At 45.8% G+C, this 15,420-nt stretch overlaps 1 protein-coding gene across 1 annotated transcript; it reads left to right on the forward strand.

Annotated features, from left to right (window-relative positions):
* Window positions 1-941: 941 nt before the first annotated feature.
* On the forward strand, window positions 942-10,419 carry klf5a (Kruppel like factor 5a). Its single transcript, XM_084077151.1, has 4 exons — window positions 942-1,340; window positions 2,561-3,674; window positions 5,588-5,647; window positions 8,129-10,419. The coding sequence occupies exons 1-4, from the start codon at window positions 1,161-1,163 to the stop codon at window positions 8,305-8,307; spliced, it is 1,533 nt and encodes a 510-aa protein (XP_083933277.1). The 5' UTR covers window positions 942-1,160; the 3' UTR covers window positions 8,308-10,419.
* The last annotated feature ends 5,001 nt before the right edge of the window (window positions 10,420-15,420 follow it).

Here is a 15,420-nt window from a genome sequence, read left to right on the forward strand (position 1 = left end):
ACCGGTAGGCAGCGGTTCCGGTAAAAGGGACAAAGGAGACCCTCTGTGTCTCCTACCGGAACCGCTGCCGGTCATCAAATTATTGGCTTAGGAAAGCGATAAAAACAAAAAAATATCCATGAATTCAAGTCACCATGGGGTGAATAATCGATAGAAAAAAAGTCATTTTGGGGGTGAACTATCCCTTTAAAACAGCTGACGGTGTACATTATTCATAAACTTATCATTTATGCAAATTGTGTTCAGAAGCATCTTTATTGCACTTAGACATCTTATTTGCACTGCTCTCTCAGTCATGTCAGTGAGTTATGCCGCTTCTGTTTGGGTGACTTCCATCATATCTGTATTATGTATTCTTAAGTTAATTCACACGTAATTTTCATAACATGAAAGCTACGCAGCGGTGAAATAAAGCTCAATGACACTTATGTAAAAACAACTATAAAGGTTATGTTTATACGAATCAAGCGCAGACTTAAAATCCTGAAGAAGTAGTTGGTCAGAGATATTCATTATTGCATTATGGCTAGATCAGTGGCTCTCAAAGTGGGGTCCAGGGCTCTCTGGGTTCCAAATGGACCCTTACAGATCTGTAACTCTTGAGAGTGTACAAATGTTGTACACTCTGAGTGTACATTTGTACAAACAGAGTTATGGGGGTCCTTGAAAAAAGCTGTAGAACCACTGGTCTAGTATCACGTGCCAGTGCACTGCTCTGATTGCCAGACGTCATCATAATGCATACTTTGTGTGTAAAGCTGTACAGTGTGCATTAGATGGAGTGCAGGGCGGTGGCCGCCCAGTGAATGAACGATCAAAGCCTTTAGAAGGTTGGGGTTGGTGGGCGGTGCATCTCTTGTATTTACAGTGAGCGCCCCGCCCCGCCCTGTCATCAGAGATACAAAACTGTCTGGTCCAATGCGAGATGAAACAAGTGGAAGGAGATGTCTGTGGGCTCCCTCCTCGCAGACACAAGACAGGACAGCCGAGCAACATTCTCACAACCCTCGCTGGCTTTAGGTTAGCTCTCCCTTTAAGCCATAATCGACTCACTTCGCTTAAAAGCCGTAGCATCTGACGTGGTATTTAAAACAAAAAAGGGAATAACATTTTTTTTAGGTGTGTATTTTGACGGTGGTGTTGCGACGGAGCGGAGGTTAATGGCCGCGACACTAACGATGAGCGGCAGTGGGCAGGAGGAAGCCTTCTATCCGCTGCTGAAGTCGAGTCTTCTCCCCGATGGAGGTGGAGGAGGATTCCCCCTGGAAGACTCGTCTCTGTTCGGCCTGGACGCCAAGATCACAGGAGCGGAGAGGAGCGGGCACCACGAATACACACAGGTAATGTGGAGCAGAAATAATGCAGACTTTTAGGACGATAGAAAGAAAGAAACGCTGATTTATGATTTGTGATTGAACCCCCCCCCCCCCCCCCCCCCCATTTCATTGAATGGGCGTGGCAGACTGGTTGTAGACCTATACGCTCTTTTTCTAGCCTCTTACAGTTCCACAGGGCCACATTATATTGCTGATCAATACATGTGTTTTGCGTGTACTACTTTTAGTAATGCGGTATAAGTATAGGCTATATACGATCACACAGGATGCACGGTAAGCCAACTGGACGGCAACGTGAAGCCGAGCTATTCCTATTCCTACTGCATTCGCATTCTTCAGCGCATTGCTTTCTGTGGAGCCAGTGCCAGTTGGTCACAGTTGGTCTCTGCCTGGGCTTCACCATCATACCACACCAGCAACAACTGACTCCACACACTCGGACGGAAAGGTCCCGGGAACTCCGTTCGCCGCCACCAAAAAAAAAAAACTTGTCAGGATAGATCTGTAACAGCTGGTAGGATCTAGGATCAGACAGTAGAAATAGCAGCCTCCCCCGCGCTACGGCCAGCAGCACACAGCGCAGCCCCCGAGAGGGCTCTGTGCTCTGCGGCGGACTGGGAGGCATGGGGTGTTTCCCATTCCCCATCATCATGCTGTTTCATCTGTTACTGGACGTTGGTGGTGGATGCGCCCCTCCATGACATGTTGTGCACCTGTCCCTGTCCTGTCCAGTCGAGCCTATCCATTGTGTAATTAACGGATTGTATGAACTGACTCTATAACTCTACAGCTTTAACGTTGTGGCCTTTAAATTGAGAACCCTACAAGAGTTATGTTTTTTTTTCTCTCTTTTTTTCTCCACTTGCTAGTCTTTGTCAAACGTAGGCCTAGTAAATAGGTGTATGAGTTCAGCCTTGCAGGAGGAGAGGGAATGTAGCAACCACGCATTGATGACTACTTGGTAAATGTTTTAGTGGTGACTGTCCAATCAAACTTTTGTCCTCTCAGCATGGTGTCTCAGAATAGTGTCAGGGTGATCATTTGGGAACACTTGGCTGGCCGAGGAACCTGTTTGGACAGTAGTGGCTTTGTTTATGGCAGCAGAAGTTAATCATTTCATCTAGTTTCATTTCATTTTATCACGCTTTCGTTTTTATACAATGATGACATGAAATGAAACTAAATCTCTCCTGCTTTCTCTTGTCTCCCCCCCCCCCCCTCAGGCAAAGTGTGAATTGGACAGGTATCTGTCCCCTCAGCCTCTCTCCCATCCGCATCCTCCAGGAGACAGCCAACAGAAGTCGCGGAGGGACAGCGCATCCGTCATGGACCAGTTCTTCACAGACGATCATAACGGCGGGGCTCCGTACACCCTCAACATGAACCTCTACGTCCCTGATGTCGCCTACCTGAGGATGGGCTTGTGTCGGCCGGCCCGCCCCCCTCACACCCACACTCACGCGGGACTGGCCCAGGTCAAAACGGAGTCCCCCTCCACGTCCTACCCCCCCACGTCCCTGTCCCACTGTCTCAGCTCCACCTCTGCTGGTGGGGGTAACAATGCTATGGAGACCACCACCATAAACATGACGTTACCAGGGTTGCCGGAGTTCACTAGTGTTTTCAGCCAATCAGGAGGCGGCGGTGGTGGATGCGGTGACTCTGTGTCGGAGGTGTTCGTCAAACAGGAAATGCCGTCGCAATTCGAGCAGCACCCGCACCATCACCATGACGACAGTGGCTCCCTCTTCCAGCTCCTCAACTCCGACCTGGACCATCACCATGGTAACGGCATCAACACTCAGCACCATCACCATCATCACCACCACCACCACCAACACCAGACGCAGCACACAGGGCCCTCGCCGATCCCCACGCCGTTCCACGATCTGTCCGTGGCTTCCTCGTCTTCCCAGCAAGAACAGACCACAAAGTCGGCCTTCTGCGGCGCAGCCTACACACACCCTCATACTCACACACACCCCCAGTTTGTCCAGCAACAGGTGCCCTACCTGCCCCCCTCCCCGCCCAGCTCTGAGCCGGGAAGTCCCGACAGACAGAAGGAGCTTCTCCATACCCTGTCGCCCCCTCCCTCCTATGCGGCCACCATCGCCTCCAAGTTGGCGGGCAGCCCCCCCGGACTGAGCCCTGGCCCAGGCCAAGGCAGCTTAGCCTTGCCTTTGGCTGCTGGTGGTCCTTCCCCAGGCCCATGCCCAGCCTCGGGTCTACCCCCAGCTCCGGGCCCAGCTCCAGCCCAGACTAGCATGCCTCTCCGCTACAACCGCAGAAACAACCCTGATTTGGAAAAAAGACGGATCCACCACTGTGACTATCCAGGTTAGAACTCATGCACATGTGGAAATAGCATTTTGCACACTGCATTTACAGTATGTTGTGCTGTGTCAGGTGAATATCTCATATTTCCAGAGGGTTAACATCCATTTCCTGTCACACACTTAAGGACCTTGAAAAGTATTCAATGCAACAAAAACAACTTACAAGACAAAAGATGTTCATGTGACTACTGATACTTTGTCAGTGCTACTTTTGCTTTCATGATGCTACATCAAGTGGCTGTGGCACTCTCAGCTATCAGTTCTATCAGATTCTTGTGGCTTTCAGGTTAACATTGGTATGATGGCAGTAGCATGAACCCTTGTACTTGTGTGCATGTGTGTTTTTGCACGTGTGTATATGGATAGGACTGTAGGGCGCTTAATAATTAACCAATTTATTTTAGCCTGCTGATTTAAAGTGGGATTATACGTCGTTACGTGCCGGTGTCGCACACTGACAATAGCAGATCTACAAGCTTGCAGCGTGCCGTGATGTGTTGTGACTGTGAGCTTGTAGATCGGCTATTTTTGGTGCGCAACAGCACGCAACCAAGTATAAATCAGGTATTAGACCCCCTTGCCACACACAACATTTTGGTCTCAGTCATCTGTCTGACATTCACACAAATTTGCATGCAGGTGCAAGCACATAATCACACATACAGTTAAAAAAAATCTGTTTTCCTTTTCAAGTCCTGGGAAAATTGTCCTCAAGTAGTTTTCTGGCAGTTACGCCATACTTGTGAGGACCTCTTGGTCTTGAATGGATAATTAAAGCTGGTACACACACAGACACACACACATTAGATAGCTATATACTGTATGATGTGCAGCTACTTGTAGGACATGTAAAGTCAGCTAGCCTGTGGCAGTGTGTAAGTTAGGCTTAGAGGAGCCTCCTGCAGCGTGTTAGCACACGTCTCTGAACACGCACTGCTCAGTTGGACTTTTATAACCTCTCTAACTTTGGCTCGAGGCTTTAATGTAGCACTTTCTTGTATCTGCGAAAAAAGGCTGGACAAATGTAGACCGAAATGCTCATTACTCAGTCTTTACATCGTCACGGAAAGTTGACTTTAAAGTTAATCAGTCTTCTGTGTGATATCAATGTCACTGTACTTTCGAACATCGTGTTCCTGCCATCTTGGGTTCAAGTTCAGTTTAAATTGAATTGAAATCTGTATCGTTTGGCAAGGGAAATATGGGTTTACAGACATCTGTGCAAAATGCATAACAAATGATCACAACCTAGAATATAGGCAATTTATGAGAATTGCCCATATGCGAATCAATATTTCCATACGGTGCAAAAATGGTATTTCATCAGTGAAACATTAATGTTTTCGAAGCCTATATGTGTAGTGTTCTGGTCTCAGAAGAGGTTCAGTATAGCAATCTTATAACTTAAAAATCGTAAGTTGTATGTTAAAGGATACCCCAAGGGTTTTGCACATTAACCTGTTGTTCCAACTATAATAGTAAAAACGTGGTTACGTAGAACCATACTTAACAATACTTTATAACACATAAAAAAATACAAATAGAGTGCTGCATCAAAGTAGACATACTTCCATGTCAACTAGTATGACTTTGCATATTCGCTATTATGAAATGCCATAAAGCGAAGTTACACGGTGAAATAGTCCCCTGATGACAAATATTTGTAAAAAAAATGTTATTTTTATCAATTTGGCACAAATATTGGAATTTTAAAAGCAAACGAAAGTGTACAGGACACGTTGGAATGTCCTGAAATGTACTTGTAAATTGCTATCAGTTTGCCGCAGTTGTTGGAATTTCCCTGTTTATACATTTTGAACAATTTTAACCATAAACGAGGGTCTCCTGGGGTGTTTTGGAGTGTCCATATTTATGTATTGATTTGTAACCCCCACCTTGGTTTGTCTTCCTCAGGCTGCAAGAAGGTCTACACCAAGTCATCTCATCTGAAAGCCCACCTCAGGACTCACACGGGTAAGAGTCTCCTTTTAATTCACGTAGCTTTTTTAAAAACAGGCCCCAGTTAAAAAAAATAAAAGAACGACGCCCGCGCTGCTCGTATTTCGGGTGTCTGCGCTGGCACCGTGTTGCTAGGCAGAGTGTTGTGTTCTTGGCATGCATGTGTAAGTCTATCCTGCCCCCATTCCCATCCACTGCCCAATATACTATTGCATCAAACAGGTGGAAGTGACACACGTCTGCCAGTGGATGAGTAGCGCAGGATTGTGTCTACGCCATCGGTGCTAGACTGGTGGCCGGGGGACCGGTGCCAATGTCTTGTGTGCGCGCTACGCCCGGACGATCTCAGACAACACTGTTTGAAGTGCTTTGCTTCTCCGACCACCCTTCTGGACCTGTTTTGGGCGCTATAAATACACAAGATCTGCTTGTACCAATACGAAAATATCTTAGATCATTCTATCTCTCCTATCTCTAGATATGCCATTCTTCAGTCCCTCTCTCCAAGATCCGTTTCCCTCGCCTGTGCCCTGCTCTCACTTTCTAAAATCGATCCCCTCGCTCTCATCTTTCTTTCTTTCTTTCACTTTCTTTCCGTCTTCGTTCTTTTTCTTTCACCTTCCCCCCCGTTTGTCCGTGGTTGCATGTAACAGAGCAGTTGTGGAAAAGTTAAGTCAACAAACAAGTAGTGAGGTGTTGCGCCCCACCTCAGGCCAGCTAACAAAACAAGACTACTGTTGATACCTACGCACATTCCTGTCTCATCTGGACATGCACGCACACACACACACACACACACACACACACACACACACACACACACACACACACACAGCTAGCTAACCCCATAGGGGGTTCATATTCTCCTCCTGTATTTGATGGGAACATGTCAGTGTGTGTGTGGTTTGCTTTGCACTATCGTGAACAAGACAATTAGAACGGGCGTCACCCACACTGTGGGCTGAATGTGGTGCGGTGGTGATTACGGACCGCGAGATGAGAGCATGACACAGACAGAAGAGGGCTGCGCTCTTTACAGCAAAGACTTCCACCTTCGCTCTGTAAAAGGTCAATCTTTCTCAGCTGCCGGCTCCCTTTTCTCTCTCTCTCTCTCTCTGTTACTACCTTTTCATTCACATCATCACCCTTTTCTGTGGCTTTTCTCTGTGTCGTTCCACTTCAGGGCCTCTCCCCATCTCCTCCCCTTGTCCATTCCTCTCTCTTATTCAGTCTCATTGGCTCTCACATGCAAAGACTCACACACATACACAGGCAGATGTACACAGTACACACACACACCTGTCAGTGAGCTGCATGAAAGGATTCCTAATGCGTTTGTGGCCCTGTGGGAGTCCCTACTCTAATCCCCATCAACATCCATTACCCTGATTGTGTGTGTGTATGTGTGCACGTGTGTATGTATGTGTACATATGTACTGTATGTTCACAAGTGTATGTGTGTGTGTATGTGTGTGTGTGTGTGTGTGTGTGTGTGTGTGTGTGTGTGTGTGTGTGTGTGTGTGTGTGTGTGTGTGTGTGTGTGTGTGTGTGTGTGTGTGTGTGTGTGTGTGTGTGTGTTTCTGTACTGAATCTGTGTATATGCATATCCGTGCCTGTATGTGTGCATGGTTAGCGTGAGAACTGAACACTCCACCCTCTCTCCTTGTTTTTTCTGCTGTTTTTCCACTTTGTTCCTCTTCATTGTCTCATGGCCCAGGTTCAGCTTCATGTTGAGATGTGTGGGAGAGTTTGGTGACTCTGTCTTGCATATCTTTCAGTTTACTGTACAGTTCTCACTAACACCGTTTGCCTGAGATGCTTGTTTAAGCTAGTGCTCTCCTTGGGCTGCATCTGGGACTGCAGGATGGGGCTGTGGCTTAAAGCAAGGCTGGAAAAGAGTACTCTTGTCTGGGGCTAGGACAGAGAGATAGGTCCCTGGGTGCACTAGTTCTGGGGGAGAGGCCTGTGGCAAGGGAAGGAACAAGGAAAAGCCTACCTGCCGTCCAATGACTAAAATAGACGTGAAAGGCCAGAGAGACTGTCAGAGACATGCAAAGGAACAAAGACAGAGAAAAAGACAAGTGCAGCGTGGGAAATTCTGCAGTCTAGGCAGTCTCTGAATGCTTGAGTGACAGTAATATGCCCCAGGTTTATAATGTCTTTTTAAGCAACCGGGTCCTCCAGTAAACCCTGTTCTCCCAGATCCTCTGCCCTGCTACATGATTCTTTGCAACTCAGCTAATTAGCTCTATTGACTTCACTGCAAAAAAACAGTAGCATAAACACCATCAGCCATCTTGTCAAATGATCATTCTGTAAATCATTTTACAAATTTATTGCAATCTATGTTACTGGGGGTTTGTATATAGTGGGCTGGCAACTGTCCAGTATTACTGTTTTTCTTTTACTATAGATTGCAGCTGCACTCACCCCCACTTCTCTCTCCCCTTCCACTACTCTGTCTGTCTCTCTCTCTCTATCTCCTTCCATCCCTAGGTGAGAAACCATACAGGTGTACGTGGGATGGCTGTGACTGGCGTTTCGCCCGCTCTGATGAGCTGACCCGTCACTACCGGAAGCACACAGGGGCCAAGCCCTTCCAGTGTGCAGTCTGCTCACGCTCGTTCTCTCGCTCCGACCACCTTGCCTTGCACATGAAGAGACACCAGAACTAACTCGCTCACAGATGAACACACACACACACACACACACACACACACACACAAACTGCATACTCCCTTAAACAGATCCACTACCACGAACCATGACATGCAACTGCACATATGAACCAAGAAACACTATAGTGAACCTTCCCATCCACACACACACACACACACACACACACACACACACACACACACACACACACACACTTGTTCCAAAGTGGCCACGTGCAAAGCAGCTTTCACTGACCAGGCCCTCTGCAGCTCCAACCGCTCTTCTGTGCTGAAACGGTATGGTAGCCTGACAGACATTAGGCTAGTACATTGTACATTATCATTAATGGAGAGTGGATAGATTTGGCGAATGGAAACTAATGGAGAGATGTTCACAAATTAGATTTGCAAAGTTCGGTAAACACCAGATAGAATTTCAGTTTGATTTCTTTGGACAAAACACCCCGAAGAAAAAAATATATATATTACTCAAAATGTGGCTCTCATGTCCTTTTCCCTCTTAGGACGAGACATGTCTGGTGTTGACTACAACAAAAGCATTTACAACGCCCTGTTCTAACCTTTATAGCTGGCTTTTTGAACAAAAAAAGAAAATCGTATTATGCTGAAACAGCCAAAATGTTTGTTTACTTTTTTTTGTTTGTTTGCGTCTAACTGGAACAGCCAGAAGGGTTTAATTTTTTACCAGTCTCTCAGTTTGCACTAGAATTGGCCGATTGTTCTGAATCCTCAACGGCCTACAGATCTCAACCCACCACTGGAACCACTGGAATCACTACTGGACCCAGCTTCACTCAACACTTCATTTCACTGAGCACTACACAAGTCATCCTCAGCTCCGCGTATTAAAAATAAATGCATTTCTTACTGCCGAGAGAAAGTGAGCAAGAGAGGAGCCATATAGGCAGAGGGAATAAGGGGAAGAGAGAGAGAGAGGCATGGATAGAGGGAAGGTTTTCTCATCACACAGAATGTAGACCAGAGAGAGATTGGGAAACAGAGATGAGATAGAGGGTTGCTAAAGAGCAGCAATTACCCAATGAATTATTCACTATGTGTTTGGATGGATTTTCAAGCGGGGGTAAAAATGGCAACAGAGCCTATTGGTGCCCTCATGACTTGTTGCAGACTAACAAAGATGTGACCAGATTTCAGTTACACTAAGGAGAAAATATTCAGCTCAACCGTCTTAAAAAGAGTGAAGTACTACTGTATTACTTTACAGCGTTGTATTACTGCAATACAAGTGAGAGGCCGCAAATTGCTTTGACCTCTTTTCCTTTATTCGTCAACCATCTTGGCTCATCTATAGCTTATTGTAAAGTGCCTCCCTCTCTGGTGCTCTGTTCATTTAAACCTGTATATTCAGTCTCAATATATGGGGTTCGATAGTAACCACATAGAGGTGGGAGGGGGGGGTCTATTTACTTTGTGGAACCTTTCTAGTCTCCATGGTAGCAGTAGCATCACAGCCCCTCTGACATTAATCGGAGGTCTTTAAGCTGACAGTTAGTCCTCTCCTGGAGGGTTTTTACTCTGTACACATCTAACAACACATAGCAGCTCCATTAGCCAATCAGACATGGACAATGTTGTGTTGTCAAATGTCAGTTGGCTGATTCAGCCCACATCTGTAACTGTTCTTAGGTTTTTCTTTTGATCACTGCAGGTAGCCTAACGTTAATATAGCACTGTACCGTATCCTGTTAAAGCTGACTTATTTATTTGATTGTGTAGAAGTGGGGTTTTGATCAGATCAACCAATTTCTCCCCAACTAAAAATGCCTTAATGTAATATATGCACTGTAAATATTGTTTGAATTGTTTTTGTTTTGTTTTCCTCTTTTATTATTTTTATTTTGTAAAACAAAAGGGCAAAAAGAGGAAAATGCCCTGCACCCCAAATCTATGTGAGCATATGTTTTTTTTTTCTTCCTTGTTTTCAAAGATATTTTGATGCCATTGTTTTATATTGTCCTTTGAACCAATCTATTTTGTAGGCTTTCCTTTCTTTTCTTTATTTTTTTTTTCAGTAAACGTTCCAAAGACAAATGTTGTTTTTCTTCAACTGAGTGAAGCCAATCCTAATAAAGTCAACTGACAGTTTTACATCTGTGCTTTTTCTTTCATTTTCTTTCCCCGAGTACAGCAAGCACTACAGTCCCCCGTAGTACTTTTAGTGAGACAGAATAATAACGGAGAGGGGACGCATATAGGGTCGGCACTGGGCTTGTGGTTGCATAGATCTATAACTCGGGCGATTTTCTTATTCAAATACAGAATCTCACATCTCCATAATGCTGAGTTTCACGGTAGATTTAGCTAAAGATATTAATGGTGTACTGGTTACAGGATTCCGAACCTCCAAGAGTCCAAGAACCTTCTTTGACGTGTTGTGGACCTCATTCTGGGGAAAGTGCCCGATCATTAAGCTCCCACAACACGACCGCACTCATCCTGTTTCTTTAAAACCTGAGAAAGTTTTCCGATCGAGTGCCTCTCCAAGGTAAACAAGATGATTTCATCGGATCCTGTGCATTTGAAACTTGCTTTTAGGGCAATATGAGCCTAGATGGGGATACGGTGTGTGGGCAAGAAACAGACTGAAGAACAACAAGATGGACAAGTTTAGAGAGAACAGGAGAAAGTGGAAAGAAGAGGAGTGTGATAATTATAGATGAGGAAGAATCGAGGAAAAGGGGGAGAGGACGGGCGGACAGGAGAGAAGAGGACAGCGGAGGAGATGAGAGGAGAGGAGAGGAGAGGAGACCTGCCAGTAACCTGCAGCACCCTCGCTGGTCAACAAACAATAGGCCTTTGATATCATAGCAGGACACAACGGACAAGAAAATAAATTTGACCATCACTCAGGGACAAGAGGGGAATCCCACCACACACAGAACGCGCGTACAAACATGCGCGCATGCATGTGTGCGTGTGCACACACACGCACCATATGTTCTTGGTTTAAGTCATAAATGTGACCCCGGGTCTCCATTGTAATCTACCTCAGATGTCAGAAGAAGAGGGGGATAGAGAGAGAGAGAGAGAAAGAGAGAGAGAGAACGAAACGAAGTGCAGTACAATCTAAACAAAAGAATCTCCAGGGGGACCCAATCAGCCACTTCCGTCCTCCTACATCTCTCTCTCTCTCTTGTTCTCCTCCTCCGCTCTTCTGATTTTATTTTATTTTCTCATTCTCTCTTTTTCTTTCCATGCACCGTATCCCCCTCTCCTCCCCAGTTGAAGGTATTGTATGAACGTCCAGGGGTGCTGCTCCGCGGGTCAGAGTGGATAACGTTCTCATAACCTGCTCCGCCACTGCTGCACGTCACGGATCAGCCTCCAACCCCCGTCTTTTTTGTGCACCTCTCCCCCCTCCTCCCCCTCTGCCTCCACCACCACCACCCTCCTCTCCTTTTTTTTGTACCATTGTCTTGTCTTTCACTGGTATTCATGGAGGTCAAGCTGGAGCGGTGCGATGTAAAAGGAAGCGAGGAAGAAGTGGAAAAGTCACCCATCAACTGCAACCGTCCTTTCTGACATCTTTGTCATTTGTGGGGGAACAGACGGCCCGTCATGCACACGCACGCACACACACACACACACACACACACACACACACACACACACACACACACACACACACACACACACACACATGCACATACGTGAATGCACACACGCACGCGCACGCACACACACACACACACACACACACACACACACACACACACACACACACACACACACACACACACACACACACACACACACACACACACACACACACACACACACACACACACACTCAGAAGAGGGATGAGTGGGAGCTACCACTTCATGTTTTGGATCAAGTAAATTAATGTCACACATCTGGAAGAAGGCTCCTGCCTGCTCCACCCTGTGCTGCTGCACTGCGTTGGTGTGATTCCCAGTACTCCTCTGTATTGTGTGTGTGTGTGTGTGTGTGTGTGTGTGTGTGTGTGTGTGTGTGTGTGTGTGTGTGTGCGTGTGCGCGCGTGCGTGCATGCGTGTGTGTGTGTGTGTGTGTGTGCGTGCGTGCGTGCGTGCGTGCGTGTGTGTGTGTGTGGGGGTGTAATGTTTCCAGTACCGCTCTCTTGGAGCAGACCACCCACTCAGAAGACCAATACAATGACCACAGGGAGCCCGGATAGACACACACACACACACACACACACACACACACACACACACACACACACACACACACACACACACACACACACACACACACACACACACACACACACACACACACACACACACACACACACACACACACACACTCACCTCCTTCCAAAATCAACCCCACCAGATATTCTCAGAATAGAACATGTTGATTGGAGATTAAATAACAGATACCAGACCAGCCAACAATGTGATCACAAAGTTGAAGATGATATCAGGAATACAACGTAAGTGAGTGAATGTTGTTCCAAAATGACCCATGTTGGGAGAAATCTTCACAATGCTCACGGCTCAACATCTTAAAACTACTGATAACGACATTGTCTAAAGTAATGGTTCTCAACTTTGACACAGACAATTACGGGTGTTCTGTTCGTATGTCATCATTCGCCAATCGTTCTTTTCCCAGGTCTGAATTAGTTCCTGAAAAGAAGGCTACAGTGAAAACCGGCAATACTCTCAGAGATACGTACTGTAGGCCTCCCACTGTGCTATTTTTCAAATGACCATATGGTATTCATACGGTTGCCATTTTGCTTTTACGTCATACTGGGGGACTATGACCAAGACAAAAAATGGCAAGACTCACCATCTCCGGTTTACTTCCTGTATCTGCGTGAAGTAGGCGGACGCCTTTTTAGGAAGCAGGTTGGAGTCTACTGTTTCAAATGGAGGAGTGAACATGAACATTCTCGGAACCATTCTTTAGCTCCATGGTCACTGAACTAAATATTGGACCCGGTACTAAAATGGCTTTTCTCAGAGAGACAAATCAAGAGAAAATCAACTTTATTATCGACCTTTCTCTGTTCCAGGCAGCAACACACTCTTGCGGGATCTAGCACCAGTAAACGTAGGACGTTCGCAAGATTTTCCGTCAGATGCCGGCGCCCACTTAAGAGACAATCTGTAGGATTTGTGTACCATGTCGCCTATAGTGGCTCCAATTGGGTTGGTGTATCTTCATGAATTAACCATCTTTGACTACAACGACGAGTATGACATAAAACCAAAATGGCCACTGTGTGATTATGGTCAATTTCATAGCTAAAGGCCAGTAGAACATACTATAGCTGACACATTGACACATTACTCCAACATCCGCTGTAGGTAGACTAGAGAAGCTACAGGAGCGCAACTGGTATGCCTCAAACCACCGGTGCTCATGCAAGGGAATAAAAAACAATCCAGGTCCAGGCACTCACGTGGATTTGATAAGTAAAAGGCCGTTATTACATTTGGGCTAGAGACATTAAAATACACCAACGTGTGTCGGCTTGCCCCTTCTTCAGGGTGTAGTGAAACAATATATGTACTTTTAATATTGATGATGGGTACTCAGAATGAGAGCCAACCCTTCTGGCTCGTAGTACCCTTCTGGCCTACAAGCTGCTACACTAAAGCTTATGCTTGGCCGATAACACATCTAATAATAACAAATCTCTTTCTCTCACACACACACAGTCACACACACGCGCGCGCGCACGAACGCATGCACACACAGCAATTACTTTTACTTGAAGACCTGGACAACTAACAAAGAATGAGATAAAACATTTATTTTAAAGTAAAAAATGGTTTATTGTTGCGTTTGTTGTTGGTCATTGTTTGTAGTACTATGACCCCAGCAAAGCAGTGACAGTCTTCAAGAAGTTTCAACATCACTTCATAATGACTAATAGGAAAAAGGTGACAATGCCTCAAAAACAAAAAACGATAACTTCATAACCTTGGGTCAACAAAGCATGTGATAAACATCTTTCCAATGTAACCAGTTTGCTAATGATTGAGCTATTTCATAGAGGTCTTGCAGAAATCTACAAGCTGTTGATAGCCCTGGGGCCAGGCCCCTTGCTATACAGTCATTCCCTGGGTGGGTGTTCTCTACGTCCATGGAAAATAAGTTCAAAGGACGAAGCCATTAGGCTTTCCTCCATATCAGACTAATGTCTCGGTCAATACACCCGCAAAAAAACACTCATTGTGACACTCTGCGTGGGCCGTGGCCTTCAGGGCATACAGCACGGGGCTTTTGCTTTCACACCTTAGGTGCGGATGTCTGAGGTTCTAGTTGAACTCTTATCACAATTTGTGAAGAGGGGGGAGGGTATGTACACATACTATAGCAATGTACATATACTATAGTATAGCATATGTTTGAAAAAGGATATATACGTTGACACTTAATCAAAGCTGCTCACTCCATGTTGATTTGTACTCTCAGCCTGTATTGACCACCTCCCTGACCAAACAGTTAATAGTTTCCTCGTGGCCTATCCACATGCTAAATGGCTTTACAGATTACAGTTGACAACGTTTACTATGTAGTCGCCCTTTGAGCGATAAAGCAATAGAAGCTCACAGGTTTCCTGTTCATCCCTGCCGAAAGGGTCCTTGAGCAAGGCATTGTGGCACCGGGCACAGGGCACAGGGGCCACAGTTGGCTTATATCCGTCGGTCCGTCTGTCCATCGGTCCATCCGTCCATCTGTCCATCGGTTCGTCCGTCCATCAAGCTACTGGCTGCATTGCCATGGATGGAATTTACTGTGTACCGTCATGCTCTTTTGCCTTTAGACTAGTCTCGTCTTTGTTTTGTTTTAAAATATTTTATTAGACAACTGAACTAAAAACACATTTCATTTCTGAAAGTGAGTTGGTTTGTTTTCTTTGTTGAAAGCTGAGAGGGAGGTAATGTGAGGGTGACATAGGAAGAAGACTCCAGGCTAGCAGGTATGATATGCGTCTCTCCCGGAGGTGACTGTCTTAACCACTACATCACTGACAGGTACAAACACATTCACATTTCCACCCTGGGAGTAGTTGGAAGAGGAGTGAGGGTTATGTGTTGTATATGCTGTGGTTCTAAAACTTTCTTATTGTACCCCCACTACAATAT

The sequence above is a fragment of the Gymnoscopelus microlampas genome (assembly GCF_963454915.1).
Source record: "Gymnoscopelus microlampas genome assembly, chromosome: 13".
In the NCBI taxonomy this organism is placed as follows: Eukaryota; Metazoa; Chordata; class Actinopteri; order Myctophiformes; family Myctophidae; genus Gymnoscopelus; species Gymnoscopelus microlampas.